Source organism: Filicampus tigris, chromosome 2 (assembly GCF_054856515.1).
Source record: "Filicampus tigris isolate MCC_2025a chromosome 2, RoL_Ftig_1.0, whole genome shotgun sequence".
NCBI classification, from domain to species: domain Eukaryota; kingdom Metazoa; phylum Chordata; class Actinopteri; order Syngnathiformes; family Syngnathidae; genus Filicampus; species Filicampus tigris.
In genome coordinates, this window is record NC_141218.1 from 7,335,186 (window position 1) to 7,355,854 (window position 20,669).

Consider the following 20,669-nt stretch of genomic DNA (forward strand, 5'->3'; position numbering starts at 1 on the left):
CCGTGGTGACTGAGACTCTCTCTCACGCACACTCATAAACTGAAGGTCTGGAAGTGGTGATTGGGAGTGCTGAGGCGGGATTGATGCTTTGATGGGAAGTCACCTGGACATGATTCCATACATGTTACATCCATCCATCTTTCTCCGAGGGGCGGGGCACACACTGGACTGCTGGGCAGCCAATCAAATGGTGCGTATGGACAAACAGCCATTTGCATTCACACCTATGGACAATTTAGAGTCTTCAAAGACCCTTACATGCATGTTCGGTTGATTGAAGGACTGCTTGTCACAAACGGTGATCCATCCGTCACCGGCCAATCGGAAGGCACATCCAGACATGACCGTTCCGATTCACACCTGGACGATTTCGTTTCCCCTCCATCCAGGTCCTTGTGGGAAAAGTCATTTGGTTACCAACAGGTCTGCCTTCATCATCATCATCATCACTTTTTTCCACACGGTGACCCCGGGACTTTGCATCCCGCCCCCTCGTAAAGTGTCGCCGCGGCGACCGGGTCGTCCCGGTGAAACATTTCCTGCATGAGTGGGGCTGTGGGGGGCGTGGGGGGGGGGGGGGGCGGCGTTACGGACGTTCACATGGGGCCGACCCGAAGGTGCGGCTAACGACCGACCCCGCCCCCTTTTTGTCTCGACCCCCTTTGAGCGGATTGACGTCATCACAGACACATGCACTGATGGGCCTTTTTTCCCTTGTGATTGATGTGCTATTGTGTCTGTTAGCAATACCTAGGCTAGCCGCCCACACACACACACACACACACTTATCCACATTTATACCGTGCTTCCGCAAAGTATTCCCAGTGCGCTACTTTTTCCTCATTTTTGATGTGTTACAGCCTTATTCCCCTCAAAGAAAATCGACACGCAACACGCCATAACAACAACAACAACAACAAAAAATCAAGTTTTGAACTACTGAAATGATTGGACATGATTTGGAATGTCACAAGGCTGTCTATATAAGTTGGCGGCGCATGTCAGAGCACAAAACAAGCATGGAGTCCAAGGAATTCTCCGTAGACCTGAGAGGCAGGATTATCGTGAACTTTTGTGGCTCATTTCTGTACATCTTTGCAAAGTCCAATCCAAGCATCCGATTCTTTCCTGCCTGTTTATTTATTTCTCCCCAAGTCTTCTTCAAACAGTGGATTCTGATATCTTCACCCTTACCCTGTGGAGGTTGGCAGCAATGTTACTCACTTGTTTTGTTTTGTTTTGTTTTGGCAGCTCTCAAAATGTTTCTGTCATCGACTCTTGATACACTTGGCCGACCTGTTTGTTGGCCGATGTTCAGTACAATGGTAGTTTTTCTTTTTCAGGACTGTTGAAATGTTTTGTAGGTCTGGAGTCCGTAAGCCCAATTAGCAATTTACAAAACATCTTACTCAATGCGTGTTCGTTTTATCTTTCAAGAAGGCATCCGATATAAATAAAGACTCACACAAATCGATAGAATTTTCCCGTCAGTTTTCTTTACCATCTCTGAAATTCAGGAATCATACAATGATCAGATCCGGGCAGCTTTTCCATCCTCGCGAATGCTCTCACTCGAGACGGGCGAGGGCAGAAAAGGGGCGCGGTCTAACACGCAGCCCTGATATTTATACTGTCTTCAAAATCTAAACATAATGTGGGCTGGTCTCCTCCCTGGCTGGCCCCGCCTATGGGGCTGATCTTCACCAGCTGGTCCCGTGCTCAGATCAGGGCACGTTGACTCTGAGACTTTGAACTGATTATGCGATGTGTAATTCCCATTTTGTTTTTGTTTTTTTGTTAACCTGTTGGCTAATATAAAGCCATTCATGTAAATTTAGACCCGTCAGGACCTTCCGAATTGTTGAATCTGCTATGCCCACTGTTTGCGTAATAGCTCCGATTGATTTTTCTCTCTTCTCTCAGCATCCAAATGCTTTTACATTTCTCCCATAGACAGCTCTCTGATTCTCATGTGTGCTTCGCAGCAAATGCAGTTTTCACAGGTGAAACCCAAAGGTAAAAACAAGCACTATCTAATGTTTAAGCAGTCAGGCTAAACGGCAACGCCTGAGCAACTAGACGGAAGTGTGTGGCTTCAAACAAAATTTGCTCCGTCCTGAGTTCAGACTTCTAGATGTAAACACCATGAAATAAAAGCTGCAATTCTAAACTTTTGTCTCATTTTCATCTTTTGAACTGAGACTCAAAAGTCTTCACTTTACAACAAAAACAAAGGAATTGACCTTGCTGTTGTAGTTCTTTTGGAGGGAACTCTAAGCGTGCCCAGCTTGTGGTATCATATTCAAAAAGACTTTTTTAATCGATTTGACATTTTGGAATAGTATTAGAATATAACAAAATGTCTTTCCGTCTGTCCCCTTCTATCTTTACACCGTCTCTTTCCCGCCTTTATCTTTTTCCCTCCCCTCGCTTTCCCACCCTCATGCGTTCCCCCCCCTCTCTCTTTTCCCATCTTTCGCTCTTCCTCTCTCGCCCCCCCACTTTCTTTATTTCCCTCTCTCCCTGCCCTCCTCCCTCGCTCTCATCCTCCTCTCCCTCTTTCCACACACACGTTTGTGGCAATGGTTTTGTCTCTGATGATGCCTTGTCACATGGCCGCCGCTCATCGCCAGGCAACCGGCGGCCTTCGGCCAAACGTCCGCGTTGACGTCACCGAGGCGCGCGTGTGTGTGCGTGCGTGCGTGATTGACTTGGTGCCGTTAGATTGTTGTTTTTCCATTGTTTTTATTGTTGTTATTGTTGTTTTGTCTTCTGTAGAAAACAGCGGCCGGGGCCCTCAGTGGATCTTGGGGTGGCGGAAGTCCTTCCCGGCGAACTTGGCCTTGTCGCCCAGCTCCTCCTCGATCCTGGGGAGGTACACAGCCGAGAGGAGGCGGGTGGGCACAAAGAAGGAAGTAAAACAGAATGTAAACCAGGAAGTGCGTACCTCATCAGCTGATTGTATTTGGCCAAACGCTCGGACCTGCAGGGGGCGCCGGTCTTGATCTGCAGCGCAAACACATACAGTAGGTTACGATGTTACTCTGTCCTAGCAAAGCGCAAGATACGAAACCCTTGAAGTGGAAGTCAACCCGAACATATTTTTTTCCAGAATTTGTTCCACGCAGGCCCACTGGTTGAAACAAGGCATTCTGATAAATATTGCGTTTGTGGAATAGGAGTTAATCCACCCGTTTTTAGCCATCTCTTGGGGCGGCCATTTTGTCACTTCTGTCTGACTGAAAAGGACATCACCGTTGCTCAGGTAACGACCAAACACAGCTGACCTGTTTTCTGAAGCTGAGCCGTGATTGGTCGTCACATGAGCCCTGACTAGTTGTGATGTCATTTTCAATGGACAGAAGTGACAAAATGGCCGCCCCCTGAGATGGCTAGAAAGGGGTGGATTTTGCTGCCTAACTCATATTCCACAAACACAATATTAATCAGAATGCCTTATTTCACCTAGTGGGCCTGCATTGCACAAATTCTGTCAAATAAAATGTTTGGTTGACTTCCGCTTTAAAGCGGAAATCAACCCAAACATATATTTTTTTCAAGAATATGTTCCCAAGAATATGTTAAGCAGCAAAATGCAGCCACTTTTAGCCACCTCAGGGGTCGGCCATTTTGTCACTTCTGTCGACTGGAGATGACATCAAAGTTGCTCAGTGCTCAGATAATGACCGATCACGGCTCACCTGTTTTCTGACGCGGAGCCATGATTGGTCGTTATCTGAGCCCTGAGCAACTTCAATGTCATCTTTAGTCGACAGAAGTGACAAAATGGCCGCCCCCTGAGCTAGCTAAAAACGGGTGGGTTTCTCATATTCCACAAATGCCATATTAATCACTAGTGGACCTGCATAGAACATGTTCTGGAAAAAAATATGTTTGGGTTGACTTCCCCTTTAAGTATCCATCTTGGCACTTTTTGCGTGTTTTGTGTGTGACCTGTCCAGTGCAGAGTCCGACCACCAAGTCGGAGATGAATGTGTCCTCGGTTTCTCCGGAACGATGGCTGACCATCACGCCCCACCCGCTGCTCTGAGCCAGCTTGCACCTGCCATACGCACACACAGGTGAGGTCAGACACACACACATATATATATACACACACACACACACACACAGACAGACCGACCGACGGGCGTCTTACGCGCGAATGGACTCAGTGACGGAGCCGATCTGGTTGACTTTGAGCAGCAGGCAGTTGCAGGCCTTCTTGTCTACCGCCTGTTGGATCCTCTTGGGATTGGTCACCGTCAGGTCGTCACCTACGATCTGATGGGTCGCTGTCTTAGCTCCAGCGGACCGGCGAATATCGGTGTGTGATGCGAGACGGCGGCGGTCACCTGGATGTCCACGGAGGACGTGAACTTAGCCCACTGCTCCCAGTCGTCCTGGTCAAACGGGTCCTCGATGGACTGTACTGGACGGAGAAGGCAAGGTGTTAGCCGCCTAGCTGTTAGCCACCGCGCTGTTTTTTTTAAATTTTATTTTATTTTTTAAAAGCCTACCGGGGTAATTCTTGATGAAACTGCGGTACAAGTCGCCGAGCTTCTCGCCGCTGATGTGTCTGGAAGGGTCGTCGGGCGACTTAAAGTCCAGGTCGTACTTTCCGGCGCGGAAGAACTCGGATGCCGCCACGTCCATACCGATGATGATCTTGTCTGGGTAGCCGGCCTTCTCGATGGCGGTCTTCAACAGCTCCAGAGCTGCGGCGCGCCATGACAATGTCATCAACACGTCACGGGACTTTTAAAGTTTTGACTGCGCGGCGTCTCACCTTCGTTGTTCTCCAGGATGTTGGGCGCGAAGCCTCCCTCGTCGCCCACATTGGTGGCGTCCTTGCCGTACTTGGCCTTGATGACGTTCTTCAGGTTGTGGTAGACCTGCGGGACACACGAGGGGCCGTCAAAGCGCTGTCGCCGCGCCAACTGTCGCTACGCGGGTGCTCCTCACCTCAGCGCCGATCCTCATGGCCTCGTGGAAGTTGGCGGCGCCCACCGGCAGGATCATGAACTCCTGCATGGCCAGCTTGTTCCCGGCGTGACTGCCCCCGTTGATCACGTTGAACGCCTGCGGGCGACACGTGCAATTCCTAAGGCAAGACGCTACTAGCGCGCTTCCAGCATTTAGTCCAGATCGTACCAGTTGTCTGTACGAGTAAGGCAATTCACTGCTGACTCTTAATCGGGACATTTTGGCCAAAACTGTTTTCCACTACTGTAACATTTCCACACGCTAGTGGAACAACTATGACGCACTACTAAAATGACTGTCTTAGGAATGCTTATTCCACTATTGCCTGACAATTTAGCGCACTAGTAAAACAACTACGTCTTAATGGAGACTTTTCTTCCACAGCTAGCTTTCACTACAGATGACATATCTGCACTAGTAGAACAACAATAGTTTAGTGACTGTTTTACTAGTGACGTTTTTAGTGAGGCAAAAAAAGCACTTCACTAAGGTGTACTAGTACCTACTGCCCTTGTAGTTCTAATAGTAGTAATAATAATGGTAATAAGAGCAAGAGAACAACTATGATGCACTAGTGATGTTTTTTTTTTTTTTTTACACACTGTATGACAATTTTTTCGGGAGTCCCGCCGGTCCCGGGAACAGGACAAAAAATGTACGGCACAGGATAAAAAAATTGATGGGAGCGGGATTATGCAGTAGGAACTAAAAAAAAAAAAAACTTTGAACAGATACGCAGCCATTTGTAGTTTTCTTTCCATAATCATACACTAACGTGAGCCAAAAGAACTACACGACCCACAAGGCAATTTTTTTGTTGTTGTTGTTTTCGGACGGTTGAGCTGATCTTGAACCCGACATGGCGGCATCGAGCAGCAGCGATGGCTTGGATATTTTCAAAAAAGAATTCGAAAAAATGATCCGTCAATTAGCCTTGAGGACAAAGAGTGTACTTGTACATGGAGAGTTGAGTGCACTAGTAGAATATGGACTAAATGCTAAAGGCTTGCCCTAAACACTGACGGGAACGGGAAGGATGACGTCCTTGTGTCCGGCCAGGTCGGCGATGTGGCGGTACAGGGGGACCCCCTTCTCCGCGGCCCCCGCTTTGCAGACGGCCAGCGACACGCCCAAGATGGCGTTAGCGCCAAACTTAGCTGCGTAGACAAACGGGCGACGGACGGGTCAGACGCCGACAGACAAGCTCAAGACGCACAGACAGATGAACGTACTCACATTTGTTGTCGGTGCCGTCCAACTCCAGCATGAAGTTGTCGATCTTCTCCTGCTCGACGACGCTGATATTCTGGAACGGGACAGACATCCACTTAACGCCTGAACACCAAATGTGCCAGGAAATACACATGTACTACTTTCCTATCAGACAAAACAAAAAGAAACGCTGCTAATGATGATAAATGTTAGCATGTCAATGGAGTTTTTCATGACATGTTAGCATTAAGCTAGTGTTCCATCCTAAATGCAATGTTGAACAACTCAGTCTTTTATTTTTATGATCATCATCCAAATGAATCTAATCTTGAAAAACTCCTCTGAGTGGAGTCACTGATATCTCAAGGCACAGCTGTATTAACCTTGGCAATGAGCTTGGGGGCGATGTCCTTGTTGACGTGCTCCACCGCCTTCAATGTCCCTAAAATAAACAACAGAAGGTCCCTAAAATAAACAACCAACAATTGAACGTCCGAGTGTCCCGGCGCCAAGGGAGGCGTTACCTTTGCCCAGGTAACGGCTCTTGTCGCCATCTCGCAGCTCCAGGGCCTCGTGGACGCCGGTGGAGGCGCCGCTGGGGACCGCCGCTCTGAAGTGACCTGAGGAAAACGGCCACCAGAGTCTTTGTGAATGCTAGGCTAGGCTAAGCTAAGCTATGCTATGCTATGCTATGCTATGCTATGCCGCTCACCCTTGGCGGTCCACAGGTCCACTTCCACTGTGGGGTTCCCTCTAGAGTCGAGAATCTCCCGAGCGTGGATCTTTGTGATGGACATCTTGTCTGAGGATGAGAAGTAGCGCATGTGAAAGTCACTTAACCACCCCCCAGCCAATTGAAATCAGTATGGGGATTGTGGGGGGAGCAATACTGTACTCTAGAAATATTTGCGCTATTAATACCGTGACCTTCTCTAATCATTTCAGTGAGCTAAAGCATTGGCGCTGTGCTAACTTGCCAGCATTTGTAGCTGCAGGAAATAGTTGGTAAGCTAATGAATGCTAATGAAAAGTCCTGTCATATTTTTCATACATTCACTGAAAGTTTTTCCCTAAATGTATTCACTTAATTTATTTATCACATGAATCATTTGATAATTGATACATGGTAAAGATCAAACTTAAATATTTGTAGGAAAAAATTTTTGGTAAATGCCTTATCATAAATATAGAACAAAAAGTATTTTAGTTCATTATTATAGTGTATATATATATATATTATAGTATTGTACTGAATAAAATACAAAAAAAACAAGTAAAGTAAGTAAAATAATTGGACATTTTAATTTATCCGATGGTCTTTTTTTCAAATAAGTAAATCTATGAAAAAAATACTTTTTAAAATCTAAAATTATCATGAATTGTTTTCTTTCTTTTTTTTTAATACAAAACTGTGAACACAATACACAATTAATTTGTTAACTAAAACATTTAGCATGTTTTTACCTTATTAAATAATTGTTTAATCCATTATGGTTATTAGATTAGATTAGTGAGCAACAATACAATTTCAAAATGAGCATGAATTGCTTTTATGATAAAAACAACATTCCGTTCACATTTCAACTTTTTTTTTTTGTAATCTAATCTAGGAATGACCTGCCTGATTTCTAAATCAAATGTGGCCATTGAGCTCCAAAGTTTGCCCACCCTTCAGGACTTTGTCCTCACTTCCTGTTTATCTCAACTTTGACCTTGTGCTGAAGGTCGCTCACAAATGACAAGAAAATAGCACAAGTGGAAGGACTGGAGGGGTGTGAGTGGTTGGGGCGGGGAGGCCTACCTCAGCTGTCTTCAGTGGGGGGGGGGCTGCTGGTGCGGGTGGTTTGTCCGAGCGGAGAGGAAGTGTCCCACGGCCAGGAGGAAGTGTCCTGCAAGGGGGGCTGCAAGCGGCACTTTATGGACCTCGGCCGGCCGGGGGGCGGGCCCAGCGGGAGGCCAAGGGAGCGTGTAGAAATTTTTGCAGCTGTCATCTTCAAGTCAGTGTGTGTGGGTGTGTGACTGCAAGGTTTCACTGTAAGGTGTTTGACACTGTAATGTGTGTGTACGTGTGAGAGAGAGACTAAGGTGTGGATGTGTGCATGTACGTGTGAGAGGGACCAAGGTGTGTGTGTGAGTGTGGGTTGAGGCTAAAAGGTGTAGTGATATTAATATCAGTCCGATATCGGCCCCAAAAAAAAAAAAAAAAACTGAATCGGATTGTATCGCTCTACATCCAAAAACCCCGACATTTGCACTCATGTACAAGCAGTCCATTCCAGACTCCGCCCCCATTATATTCTCAATGTAAAAAATTGATTCTGAATGTACCAATGTAAACTTGAATTGTTATTTTGCACTTCAAAGAGTTTAATTTGTTTTTATTGACTTTATTAGGGTTATTTCTCAGGGTCCTTTAATTAACCGCCTATCTTCACGAGGGTCACGGGTGTCTTCTAACATTTAATACTAAAAAATAAATACGAGCACGTATACTTCCTGCTGATATCCGATATCAATATCGGACAATACTCTAGGCAGAAATATCGGTATATGAAGTGAAAAAGTTGTATCAGGACACGCCTACTGTGCATTTGTGAGAGTAATCTGTGTGTCGAATGAGACGCTTAGGTTTGTGTTTGTGTGTGCGTGCATATGAGGGTGTAAAACAGACGCTAAGCTGTGTGCGAGAGAGCGCATGTGAGAGTGTGCACGTGTGTTAGTGTGAGTGCCGGCGACTAAGGTTTTTGTATGTGAGCGCGTGTGAGGGAGTCTAAAGTGTGAGCGTGCGTGATTGTGAGCGCGGATGAGAACTTTTGAATCGACCCTGCCCGTCATCGGCATCATCTGTAGCCATGGTAACTCAGGTTGTATTTGGGGTGGCGAGGATAAGCCACAAATTCAGTAAATCCACATTTGGGCCGTTCCTGTTACTGCAAGAATGACATTTGACCGTATGTGTGTTGTGTAACAGTCAGACGGTCCCTGGCGGGCCCCAAGAGAAGGTCAGAGTTCAGCTAAAGGAGAAATGTGACACGCTCAGCCTTCAAGCAAAGGTCAGTCACACAACCACGCACACTCTTTAACCTTTCCAGTTCACCTTTAGCAGCGGAGAGCAGAAATAGAAAAGTCATCTTAAGAATTGTCCAGCGACTGCCTCGCAGTTGTGAGGCCCGGGGTTCGAATCCGGGCTCGGGCCTCCCTGTGTGGACTCTTGACTGTCTTGTTTGCCTTGATGTGCACGGCGATTGGCTGGCAACCCGGTCCAGTGTTTAGCAATGCGAATAAGCGCAGTAAAAAAAAAAAAGGACAATGTTGACAACTGTGTAAACAACTACATTAGATCTACGGGACTCTTTTTTGTAACACTCAAAGCGGAAGTCAACCCAAACATATTTTTTTCTAGAATATGTACTATGCAGGCCCACTAATTGAACCAAGGCATTCTGATAAATATTGCGTTTGTGGAATAAGTGTTAATCCACCCGTTTTTTGCCATCTCTGGGGGCGGCCATTTTGTCACTTTTGTCGACTGAAAACCAACCAATCACGGCTGACCTGTTTTCTGACATCACAACTACTCAGGGCTCAGGTAACGACCGATCACGGCTCAGCTTCATAAAACAGGTGAACCGTGATTGGTCGTTACCTGAGCCCTGCAGTTGCGATGTCATTTTCAGTCGACCGAAGTGACAAAATGGCCGCCCCCACAGATGACTAAAAATGAGTAGATTAACTCTTATTCCACAAACGCAATATTTATCAGAATGCCGTGTTTCAACTAGTTGGCCTACACAGAACAAATTTCTTGAAAAATATACGTTTGGGTTAACTTCTCCTTTAAGCCTGGTTCACACGGCAGGATTTTAAATTTCCAAACTGAGAGACCCCACACGTGACAAGGGGAAAAAAAAATCATCCGTATTACAATTCTGAACGTACCGCGTGTGGCGTGCAGCCACACGGCAAGATCAACACGTCACACACGAACCACATTCATTGGCAGATATTATCAGGTCGCGCAAAAATCTCGCAAAACCCCTCGAGATTAAATGAGACTTGGGAGAGAACAGACATGGCGGATGAGAAGGCCGAAGGGGCCTCGGGGCGTGTCGACGGCGCCGCTAGCTTGTCAATTATTTTTAGTGGCTAAAAGTCACGACAAAAAGGAAAGACGTTGTGCTGCGTTGCCGAGTGTCTACGTGTCTGTGCCCATGCGTGTTTTCATCCGTTTTTTTTGTCTCTGCATCCGTCCTGTATTTCAGTGATCGTGCATATCTCAGCACTAGTGCGTGTTGTCCGACTGTGTGTATCTGTGTGTGCACGTCCGTATTTGCGCGTGTGTGTGTCTTCATGTTTGTGTATCCCCTTTTCTTGGTTTCTCAGTGTGCGTATGTTTGCGTGTCCGTGTCTTTGTATGTTTGGGTTTTTATGTCCGCGTGTCCATCTGTGAGTTCCAATGTGTCTTGGTGTTTGTGCATCTTTGCTTTTGTGCGTCTGTTGGCGTACGTCTCCGTTAGCGAGCGTCCCTGTGTGTGCTTCCGCATGCGCGTCCGCTGCTTGTCATCTCCACGCTGGCGCGTGCGTATCTCTGCGTGTCCGTGTTAGCCACGTGATGCAACAACACGGCATTGACAAAGTCCAACCAACTGTCCCAAAGTTTTTAATAGACCGCCATCATATTCAGCATCCGCGACCGTGGTTACCCTCACTGTTGTTGTTGGGGCGATAAGTGACAGAAAGCTCTAATCCGTGTCCTAAATCCCCATTTGTTCCATTCTTCTTACCAAAGAATAAAATTATAACACCTGTGCGTGTGTGTGTGTGTGTGTGCGTGCTTTCTCTGTCCGCGTGTGTTTAGCGGTCGAGCACGTAGGTCTTGTACAGGCGGTTCATCTGCTCCAGGAAGATGAAGGTGAGCACGGTGTGCGGCCCGAGGCGAGCGTAGTACGGCGTGAAGCCTTTCCACAGTGAGAAGAAGCCCTCCTTGCCCACCACGCGCACCAGCACCTCCTACAGGTCAGAGCACACATGACACCGGCTCGCTTGCGCCTCCTTTTTTTTTTCACCACATTTTAGTCGTCGATTTCATCCCGCGCAGACTCACCAGGCCATTCTTGTACTCAGGTTTGCCGTCGATCATCCTCATGCTCTGAATTCTGGAAAAAAAAAAAAAAAAGGCAAGTAAGGGAGATGGTGAGAAGTGCGCCGCTCGGTCCGGCGTCCGCCGGGGGTCTAACCTGGTCTTGACGATGTCAACGGGCATGGACGCCGCCGTGGTGACCAGGCCGCTGATCATACTGGCGCAGAAATGACACAGGATGTCGTCACCAAAGTAGCCTAAAGGACACAAGGACGCACGTGAGTGGACACAAGCTGGACGAGCGTGAGTGTGTGTGCGCCTGTGTGTGTTTACCAGAGTCTAGCAATGCCTGTTTGGACTGCGAGTAAGATGCTAGCTGGGCGGCGTTGACCACCACCGCCCGCGCCATGGTGGGAATGCACCCCTTCATATATTTAAAGAAAAAAAAAAAAAAAAAAAAAATCAGTAAGCCAGAGCAGGTGAACAAATGCGCATGTGGCAGGCAGGTGCGCTCACCCTCCACAGCGTAGTGACGCCCTCCTCGCGCATGATCCGAGCAAGGGCGTTAAACACATTGGTGTACCCTCGTCGCTGGTCAACAGGAAGTCTGCACGCATGATGTCATTTAAGAGCATGCCACAATTGCGCAATCAACCTCCGTCCGCTGTGCAGTGGTGACGTATGAATGACGGCATGATGTATGAATGATGCAGAAATATGTAGTAAGGTACAAAGTTGTAATAGTGCCATATGAAGGACTTGGTAGTTACATAACATAAGATAGTAGTGATGTAAGCAAGATGCAGTAGTGAGGTTGAAATGATGTTGGAATGTTTGTTCATGTCGTCACCTACGGATAATACATATAATAGTGCCATGCGAAAGTGACATGACTGATGTGGTAGTGATGGAGTGCGCCTCACCGTCCATCCGCTGTCATCCGGATGAGCGCCACCTCGGCCGGCGTGCCCACGAACGCCCCCGTGGCACCGGCCGTCATCCCGATTAGCGCCTGAGGGGGAGCACAGGACAGCATCAGAGCTGAGCTCCATTTGGTGGGGGGGTGGGGGCGTCGCGAGGGTCGCATCGAGCACCTTGAGGAAGAAGTTTGGCGGGCGACCGTCGGCCGACGTCATCTTCTCAAACAAGATGGTATAGATGCCGAGACGGGTGGTGGTGTAAGTGGCCTGGCGCAGCAGACCTGCAGACAGACTGAGGCGCACACACGTAGGGGACATTACCCACTAGCCAGGAGGGTGAAAGGTCACGGCGGCCTACCCTGTGTAGATGCCGCCGATGCCCTCGTTCTTCAAGATGGAGGCGAGCGCGTGGAAGCTGGTTTTGTACTCTCGAGCCTTGGTGCCCTGGCCACTCAGCTGCATGCGGTTCTTCACCAGGTCCAGGGGCTGCACGAACACAGTGGCACCCATCCTGTATGCCCCCCAACACACAGACACACACACCCCCACACACACACACACACACACAGACACCACCACCACCAACAACAACAACAACACCACCACCACCACCACCACAGACACACACACGCACACACACACACACACACACACACACACACACAAACACACAAACACACACGGATAATCTAGTTTGAGGTGTTCATGAAAATTGGCTTTGTTCCAGCAGCTTTCTATTTTAAAACCGGATTTACCATTCACCAACAAAGCTGGACTTGTTATGATTATTTCAACGCTACTCTGAGTTAATATTAATAAAGTACAGGATGCACTTTATTGGCCACAAAGATGGGGGAGCCTGTGAGTCAGTCACGAAGAGCTCAAAGATGATCGATAAAGTCGGGACTGGCTAACAAGCTCGGTTGCTAGTTGTTAGCACGCTAGTCTGGGCAGCTAGCGGTGCCGCTTACCCGGCCAAGCCTCCGAAGAGAAACTTGATGGCCTTCGGAGACGTCTTGCTCTTCGGAGACGTCATGGTTGGCCCGCTCCGATTCCGATTGCCGGCTCCCTTCCTGTCTTTGTGCCTGCCTGTGGGCCGGTCAGTCCACCTGCAGCAGCCGGGGCCAAGGTGACACTGGGAAGAGGCACGGCGGGTCACATGAGGTGACGGACCAATCAGCAAGCGTAGCCGAATGTTTCCGAACACTTGTTTGGGCAACGGACCAATCAGCAGCCGGGACCGAATATCTCCGAACTTGCGGTTGCCTTTAATGTAGCTCGGAAATGTCACAGTCCGTGGCTGACAACACAACGGGAAGGAGACATGTGAATGCACAACAAACGTTTAGAATCGACGCGCTGTGATTCTGGCAGTGAGAAAGCAACAAAAAGTTGGTTCAATTGTTTTGTTTTAAGCTGTTTTGGAATTGCTTTTTTTTCATGCGACAAAAACATGAGTCGTTTACATTCGCGGTTGACGCTCATTGGTTGAGTAAGAGGGGGCGTCGCTAAGTAATGTCGGTAACGTAACGAACCTAACTCCGAGCCGTCAATCGAGAAACAGGTTTGTGAAGCCAAACAAGATGAGCTATTGTGTAATTTTCTAATAATTTAATCGCTGTCGTTGATGGTGTTCTCTCGAGAACACACAGTAGATAACTGTGATCAGTGCAAAATACAAAATGCCATGCAATGGTACCGTCTTGCGGATAGTTACAGTAACTACACCCAAGTAAAAAGTAGAATTTACGTCATTTGCAAGTGACGTGCGTGTAGTCTGAGGATGTTGTACAAGTTCATTCACAAAAACACAAAAACAAAAAGCTATCTTTTTATTCGTCAAATAGGAAAGTGTTGGTCATTGACAACCGGTCCACTTTAGCCTCCGCCCCTTGATTTGATTTTGACTGCCTCCTAGCTTTTTGCCTTCTTCTTGGGCTTCTGGGGCTTGTTGCCTAGCAACGTGTCCATCTCTGCGATGAGGGCCGGAGTCAGCTGTGACAGCACCTGGAAGACAGATTTAGTGCTGTGTGATTGCTTGGTGCGCAGTTCTTCATTCAGCTGGCGTCTGACTGGTTGGTTGTTTTTGCCATGTGTTACCTGGATGGAGCTGAGGTTCTCAATTAGCTGCTCTGCGTTGGAGACGCCCAGTAGAACCGAACTGACGCATTCGCTGCGCAGACACCAGGCTGACACACACGGCACACGCCTTCACTACTTCATCCTCGTGTGTGTGTTTCGCGTGCGCGTGTCCGTGAGTGCGTACCGATGGCTAGCTGAGCGGGGGTGCATCCGAGCCTGTTCGCCAGCGGGTGGAGCTCTTTGACTTTACTCAGCTGTTGCTTGCCCTCGTCGCTGCAGAGACGCTCCTTCAGCCACCCATGACCCTGCACGTGCATATGCACGATTGGTCACCATGGCAACAGATGCGTGTTCAAGAGGATGGTCGTTTTTGCATGTGCACCTTCATGGCCGCTCTGGAGCGTTGAGGGACGCCACTGTTGTATTTTCCTGTGAGCATTCCGCAGGCTAAAGGTGACCACGTCATAGCCCCGACACCTGAAATACGTCACAGTAACTGGCAGCGTGCACGTTTCAGTGGCCGTTTGTCCGTTTGTGTGCGTGGTACCAATCTTGTGGTAAAGTTCTGGCAAGCGTAGTTCCACTTTGTCTCGCTGGAAGTAATGATACTCGGCTTGTTCACACACCGGAGGAACCAGATTAAACTGTCGAGCGATGGAGTATGCTTCCTGCCAGACCACACACACGCACGCACGTACATAATGGTTGTAGCACAGTGAAGTTTCAAACTCCAGGCCCAGATGGAGTTTACCATGATCTCCATCGCATCCCAGCGTGAGGTGCCCCAGTACATGGCCATGCCTTGGTTGATGACAAATGTCATTGCTCGCACCACCTCTACGTACACACATACAGACACATAGCCGTGTGTTAGCATGCTAACGTTAGCGTCGTGGCTTCGGATGCCGTGTGCGCTCCCGAACCCTCCATGGGCGAGTTGACATCCCTCCTGTTGGCAAAGACGATGTCGACGTAGTCCAGCTTCAGCCTGGCCAGAGAACCACGCAGCCCTTACACACACGCGCACATTTTCAGCTTCCGCTGTGTCGCTTTTGAGCTCAAGCTTTTGTATGCTTGTGTCCGTCGACGTTTGTCTCTCTTGCATATGTGTTTACCTTCAATGATGTGTTTCCGCGACAGCCCTCGCTCTGTCTCGGCCCTGCAGAACGCAATGCAAAGTCAACATCTATGCACTTTTGGTGATTATGTTGCTGTCAATCATACTCACTGTCCTCCCCAGTAGATTTTTGTGGTCACCACGTAGCTGGACCGCCTGGACAACAACAACAACAACGACAATAACGAGCAGGACACGTAAGTCACTCCTTTATTATCTTCGCGGTCACTTTACCTCCAGTCTTTCTTCTCGAGGATGTTTCCCAAAGTTGTCTCAGCCCTGAAATACACACATGCATGTTGCATGAATACATATCATACATGCACACGCACACACACACACACACACACACACACACACACATTATGTAGTGTACCTGCCAGAGGCATAGACTTCAGCCGTGTCAAACAAGTTGATGCCGTTGTCATACGCCAACGTCATCACACTGTCCGCCATCTATGCACACACACCCACAGTCAAGGACATGTTGTTTGTGAGGTAATCACGAAAAGCGCACACACCTCTTCGGAGATCTGAGAGCCAAATGTCACCCACGTTCCTGTGAAAGGAAAATAAGCGTTGAGGTTCGCGTGTATGTGCATATATGTGTGTGTGTGTGTTTTCACCTAGGCCCAAACAGGACACTCTGAGTCCGGTTTTTCCAAGATATCTGAAAAAGGCCAAACAATGTCAATAACATCTTTGGCATGAAGAGAAATAAAACAAATCTCAGAAAGAAACCAAAAAGTAAAGCTGTTTGCTATTTCTGTAAGCGAAGGGGAGCATTTGATTCAAGTCATTTGTGGCCATTGGGTGTCGTGACAGTCAACAGACAGGAAGTGGACGGCCCATAAATGGAGGCGCTGTGGGCGTGTCTGCGTGGCTCACTCACCTGTAGGGCATGCCGTTGTCCTCCATAGTAATGTCACACTCCCTCATGTAGATTTCCAGCCGTCGCCTCTCCATCAGCCGCTTGGCCGCCTCCAGGATGTGAGACGCCAGCACCGATTCTTCTTTCTCCTTCGCTTCCTTCTTGCCGTCTGCTTTGTCCGTTTTGCCACAATGCCCTCTGACAACCTTGGGCTTCTTGGCAAAACCATACAGCTCTTCCACAGAAAATTTGGCGCCTTTTCCCGCCGTCGCTGGCGCCCGGCTCGCAAACATGGCTTAAAAAAAAGAAGCGCTAACTTTACTGCTAACACTGGCGACCAATATTAGTTTCGACGTGAGTTTCCGAAGTTAACTTCCAGACTTGGACTCGGAAGGTAACTTCCAATGTTCCTTTAAAAGTTAGCTTCAACGTTAGCTTTCTAAGTGTTGTTACATTCCAAAGTTACCTTTTAACATTTGCTCTAACGTTAGCTTCGAAAGTTAGCTTCCAATATTAGATTCCGAAGTTACCTTTTAACTTTACCTCTAACGTTAACTATCAGTGTTAACTTCTGAAGTTAGCTTTGATTCTTAACTCTAACTTAAGTCCCTCAGGGTTAGTTTCTGAAGTTACCTTCAACCTTATCTCATATCTGACCTCTACTGGAATTTTCTGTCACGCTTCTGTTTGAGGTCAAGCCGACTGATCAACCAGTGGCCAATGCTAGCAACCATTGAACAACACTATATAAATGCTTTTTTATTTTTATTTTAGCAGCGATGTGAGCTGATAACGCAATAACTGACGATGCTAACGCTAATGACAAAATAATGTGTTTGTCTACCTGGTCGTCCGTCCCCCGTCTTTCCGTCCACCTTTATCCAACCACACATTCACATGCTTTTTAAACCAACCCCTTGCACTAATCCAACCTATCACGGCTCACATATCCTGATTAAAAGTAAAAAAAGCCCAAATAGTAGTGCCTGTGCACAGATGTCACACGTGGATGCTTGCCCACTTTTTGATTTGATCGCATCCTAATCCCCTTGCCCCCCCCCCCCATCATCTGTGGTTACATCTGTGACATCTGACCTTGGTGAGTCCAGACTTGAGCTCACAATCCATGGTGACCTTGAACGGAGAACAGATGATTTGGTTTGTCTTGGTTTGAGAGTCTTTCAGGTTCATTAATGGCAACGATAACCTCGATTATCCCCTCTTGACACATGAGATATAACTCATGGGTCCGTTTTACTCAGGCCATCAATCCGTTTTCTATACCGTTTGTCCTCAATAGGGTACATTTCCCCCTCAAATGAAAACCTGGTGCAGATTAGTGTAGAAAAACAGCCTCTATTATCCCAACTCTTGACGTGGTTGATTCCATAAATCAATTTCGCTTAGGCCATCCATCCGTCCTTCAAATTTCTATTGCTTGTCCACGTTAGGGTCACGGTGAGCTGGAGTCAATCCCAGTTGACATGGTTGATTCCATAAGTCAATTTGGCTTAATCCATCCATTTTTCAATTTTCTATTGATTGTCTGCATTAGGGTCACATGAGCTGGAGTCAATCCCAGTTGACTTTGTGTACACTCGGGCCTGGGCACCACAAGTCAATCGTAGGCAGGCAACCGTTCACACTCATATTCACCACCAGGGGCAATTTAGAATCATTAATGAAAAAGAGAGCTCCGCACCCAGAACCTCTCTACTTTACCTCCCCCTCGGCTAGCTTGTCAGTCTGCCTGTCGGGTGTAAGCGGGGACATGTCAATGACGTAATTAGCCCGTCGGTACACGCTTGAGTTCCCAAGCAACGTGGTTTTGGTCAACACAATCATCTGCCGCCACCTGCTGGACAGTTGTAGAGCAATATCTCCGACGTACCAACGAGATTGTTTATTAGATTAAGTCTCACTCCGCATGTTTAGTAGGAAATACTCCCCCAAAATGGCCCTATAATGAGTTCTTGACGGCCATTTCGTCTTTTGAAGTTTAACGGTGCCCAAGGTAGCATCATTTTCACACCAACAGGACCCAGCTGCCCCTTGACGTCGCCAACGACCACTCCTCGTGGGAAATAGCGAAATAGCCGTAATTGTGCCGTAGTTTCAAAAATAAGCGCGCACACACAGGATCATTTGATGAATTACGTAATCAGGTTGTGCTTGTACTTCGACTTTTCTTTTTTAAAAAGCGCAAATAATTATACGGCGCGTCTATTGTAATCAGGCATATGAGCAGCCTCCTCTGCATTGGGGGTCCTTCGAGAAATGGGAAAATAAGGTAAACACGGATTTCGTTTCCTAAATGTTCTCTCTGTTTTTACTTTAGACTTAATTTCCCTCTTCAATTGGAAGCTATTGCATTGTAACAATTCTGTGACGACGAGTGCGGCCCTTGTGAGGGGAAATTGGCATTCGGCAGCACGGAAAAGTGGTTTTCACGTCTGTTTCACAGTTCAGTGGACGGTTCGAAACTCGGGCATGTTGTATCCGTGTTTACGTGTTTTTTTCCACCCCACATACAAAACACCTGTCTCTTTCTCAGCTGCAGTTCACCTACAACCCTAAACAAAGAAAACACCATCGAAAACGGATTTGAAATGAACATTTGTCAAAATGGTATTCTAATTCTGATCATTTAATTGCGGTGTGTGTTTCAGATGACAGTACATAACCTGTACATTTTCGACCGAAATGGAAAGTGCCTGTATTACAACGAATGGAACCGAAAGAAGCAAGCTGGCATCTCAAAGGAGGAGGTACAGTAAAACTTTGTTGTGGCTTACACCTTGATTTACGAGTTGTCCAACTAAGAGTTATAATAGGAGTTATAAACGAAACTAGTATCAATGTTGTAGTAGTTGTAAACCTTAAAACAAGCGATATTTTAACACAAATTGTGCACAACTACATGCAGACAGAGCATATAACAATAATCCCATTCATATATTTTGTATGTGCTGCGAAAAATAACTAATACTGTTAACTTGTATTATTTTTATGTATAATACTGCCCCCTGGTGGGCAAGACATGCACACCAGAAGGCGGAGTACAATGTCCATTGAATTGAAGCATGAAATCATGATTTTAAAGTTAAATTCTTTACATTCCGTTTAGTTATGTTTTACCGTATGTTTCTTACAGCTAGTTCTGTGGAACAAATTTATGGCATATTCATTTCAATCGGGAAAGTTGATTTGAATACAAGTGATTTCAGTTTAATGAATCAAATCCTGTTTTCACGGGCAATTAAAAGAAATCAAAGTGACTGTTTTGCCTGCAGGAGTACAAGCTGATGTATGGCATGCTGTTCTCCATCCGCTCCTTCGTCAGTAAAATGTCTCCTTTGGACTCGTATCCTTTGGACTAGATGGTCTGTCAGTCTGTTTGTCATCCATTTAATTTCCTATGGCGCTTGTCCTGAGGAAATTTCCACTTCAAAAAATGAACAACCTGGACACGAGTGTCACAGCCTGGCCTGTCTGTCTGTCAGTCGGTTTGTCCACATCGTGCTCATGTTCCTTAGCTGTTTTCAGGAAGGAGGGCTTCCAGTCCTTTCAGACCAGCCGCTATCGTCTTCACTACTTCGAGACCCCCAGTGGACTCAAATTTGTCATGAACACCGATCTGTCCGTGAGCAATGCCCGGGAAGCGTTGCAGCACATCTACAGCAATGTCAGTGAAGCGCCACGCTAATCCACACGATCGGCCCCATGTGAATGACGTGCGCATGTGTGCGTGTGTTTCAGCTGTACGTGGAGAACATAGTCAAGAACCCGACGTGCATCCTGGGTAACACATTGGACAGCGATCTCTTCAACACACGACTGGACGCTTTCGTCAGAGCTCTGCCGTATTACAGCCCACGCACCACTTGACACGTTTTTCATTTTGAGGGTTCCGATGGAGGCAGCTGGATGTTTGAGTTAACCATTAAAGTGGTGCAATACTCACAATAGCTTTGGGTCTTTCATTTACAAATGCAAAAACACACAAGTTTGAGGCTTCCCCTGCTTCATCCATTCTTCCTTCCTTTATCATTATTTCCTTGACACTATAATCCATTCAAATTTTCTCATGTGTTGTGCACAACAGTGACAATAAAGTTATTCTATTTTATTCATACATCCTTGTTCCCTTCTTTCCATCCTCCCTCCCTTCAATCCTTCCACTCATACCATCCTTGTCCACCCCTTCGATGCTTATATTAATACCATTCTAGTTTTCTTGCTTCATGTTATACGTCCTTCTTTCGTGCTTCCTTCCATCCTTCTCGACCTTGCACACTTCCCCCTTCCCTCCCCCCTTCCTTCTTACCTTACTTTTATACATGCTTGTTTCTTCCATTCTTTTAATACTTCTTCAATTACGTTAATTTAAAACATGCACAG

General features: G+C 47.0%; 4 protein-coding genes across 8 annotated transcripts; 1 reads left to right on the forward strand and 3 right to left on the reverse strand.

Annotated features, from left to right (window-relative positions):
• Positions 1-2,725: 2,725 nt before the first annotated feature.
• eno3 (enolase 3, (beta, muscle)) lies at positions 2,726-8,112 on the reverse strand. Its single transcript, XM_086054220.1, has 14 exons — positions 8,000-8,112; positions 6,911-7,000; positions 6,723-6,818; positions 6,582-6,640; positions 6,223-6,292; positions 6,010-6,143; positions 4,966-5,082; positions 4,790-4,895; positions 4,521-4,718; positions 4,356-4,432; positions 4,160-4,284; positions 3,955-4,063; positions 2,948-3,006; positions 2,726-2,867 (listed from the first exon to the last, which is right to left on the reverse strand). Exons 2-14 carry the CDS (start codon positions 6,993-6,995, stop codon positions 2,798-2,800), a joined length of 1,305 nt encoding a protein of 434 aa, XP_085910346.1. The 5' UTR covers positions 6,996-7,000; positions 8,000-8,112; the 3' UTR covers positions 2,726-2,797.
• Positions 8,113-10,842: 2,730 nt separating this feature from the next.
• Positions 10,843-13,357, reverse strand: slc25a11 (solute carrier family 25 member 11). The gene is made up of 9 exons (XM_086016425.1): positions 13,170-13,357; positions 12,557-12,709; positions 12,373-12,490; positions 12,202-12,290; positions 11,795-11,885; positions 11,612-11,702; positions 11,436-11,535; positions 11,303-11,354; positions 10,843-11,208 (listed from the first exon to the last, which is right to left on the reverse strand). Exons 1-9 carry the CDS (start codon positions 13,232-13,234, stop codon positions 11,053-11,055), a joined length of 915 nt encoding a protein of 304 aa, XP_085872551.1. The 5' UTR covers positions 13,235-13,357; the 3' UTR covers positions 10,843-11,052.
• An 86-nt stretch (positions 13,358-13,443) lies between these two features.
• On the forward strand, positions 13,444-20,234 carry trappc1 (trafficking protein particle complex subunit 1). Of its 4 annotated transcripts, none has more exons than XM_086016446.1 (6): positions 13,444-13,589; positions 15,521-15,594; positions 18,938-19,036; positions 19,562-19,632; positions 19,815-19,953; positions 20,028-20,234. In XM_086016446.1, the coding sequence occupies exons 3-6, from the start codon at positions 18,938-18,940 to the stop codon at positions 20,154-20,156; spliced, it is 438 nt and encodes a 145-aa protein (XP_085872572.1). In that variant the 5' UTR covers positions 13,444-13,589; positions 15,521-15,594; the 3' UTR covers positions 20,157-20,234. The 4 variants fall into 4 exon arrangements, with proteins under 4 accessions (XP_085872572.1, XP_085872591.1, XP_085872562.1 ...); XM_086016465.1 differs by having other exon boundaries at positions 13,523-13,589; positions 15,524-15,594; XM_086016436.1 differs by lacking the exons at positions 13,444-13,589; positions 15,521-15,594 and adding an exon at positions 18,158-18,558.
• Positions 14,018-17,228, reverse strand: LOC147151147 (voltage-gated potassium channel subunit beta-2-like). 2 transcript variants are annotated; one of them, XM_086016406.1, is made up of 15 exons: positions 17,113-17,228; positions 16,290-16,563; positions 16,024-16,067; positions 15,919-15,956; positions 15,774-15,853; positions 15,632-15,676; positions 15,509-15,553; positions 15,396-15,439; positions 15,204-15,290; positions 15,032-15,117; positions 14,828-14,948; positions 14,663-14,757; positions 14,465-14,585; positions 14,299-14,387; positions 14,018-14,205 (listed from the first exon to the last, which is right to left on the reverse strand). In XM_086016406.1, exons 1-15 carry the CDS (start codon positions 17,159-17,161, stop codon positions 14,113-14,115), a joined length of 1,311 nt encoding a protein of 436 aa, XP_085872532.1. In that variant the 5' UTR covers positions 17,162-17,228; the 3' UTR covers positions 14,018-14,112. The 2 variants fall into 2 exon arrangements, with proteins under 2 accessions (XP_085872532.1, XP_085872539.1); XM_086016413.1 differs by having other exon boundaries at positions 14,018-14,224.
• Positions 20,235-20,669: the final 435 nt, after the last annotated feature.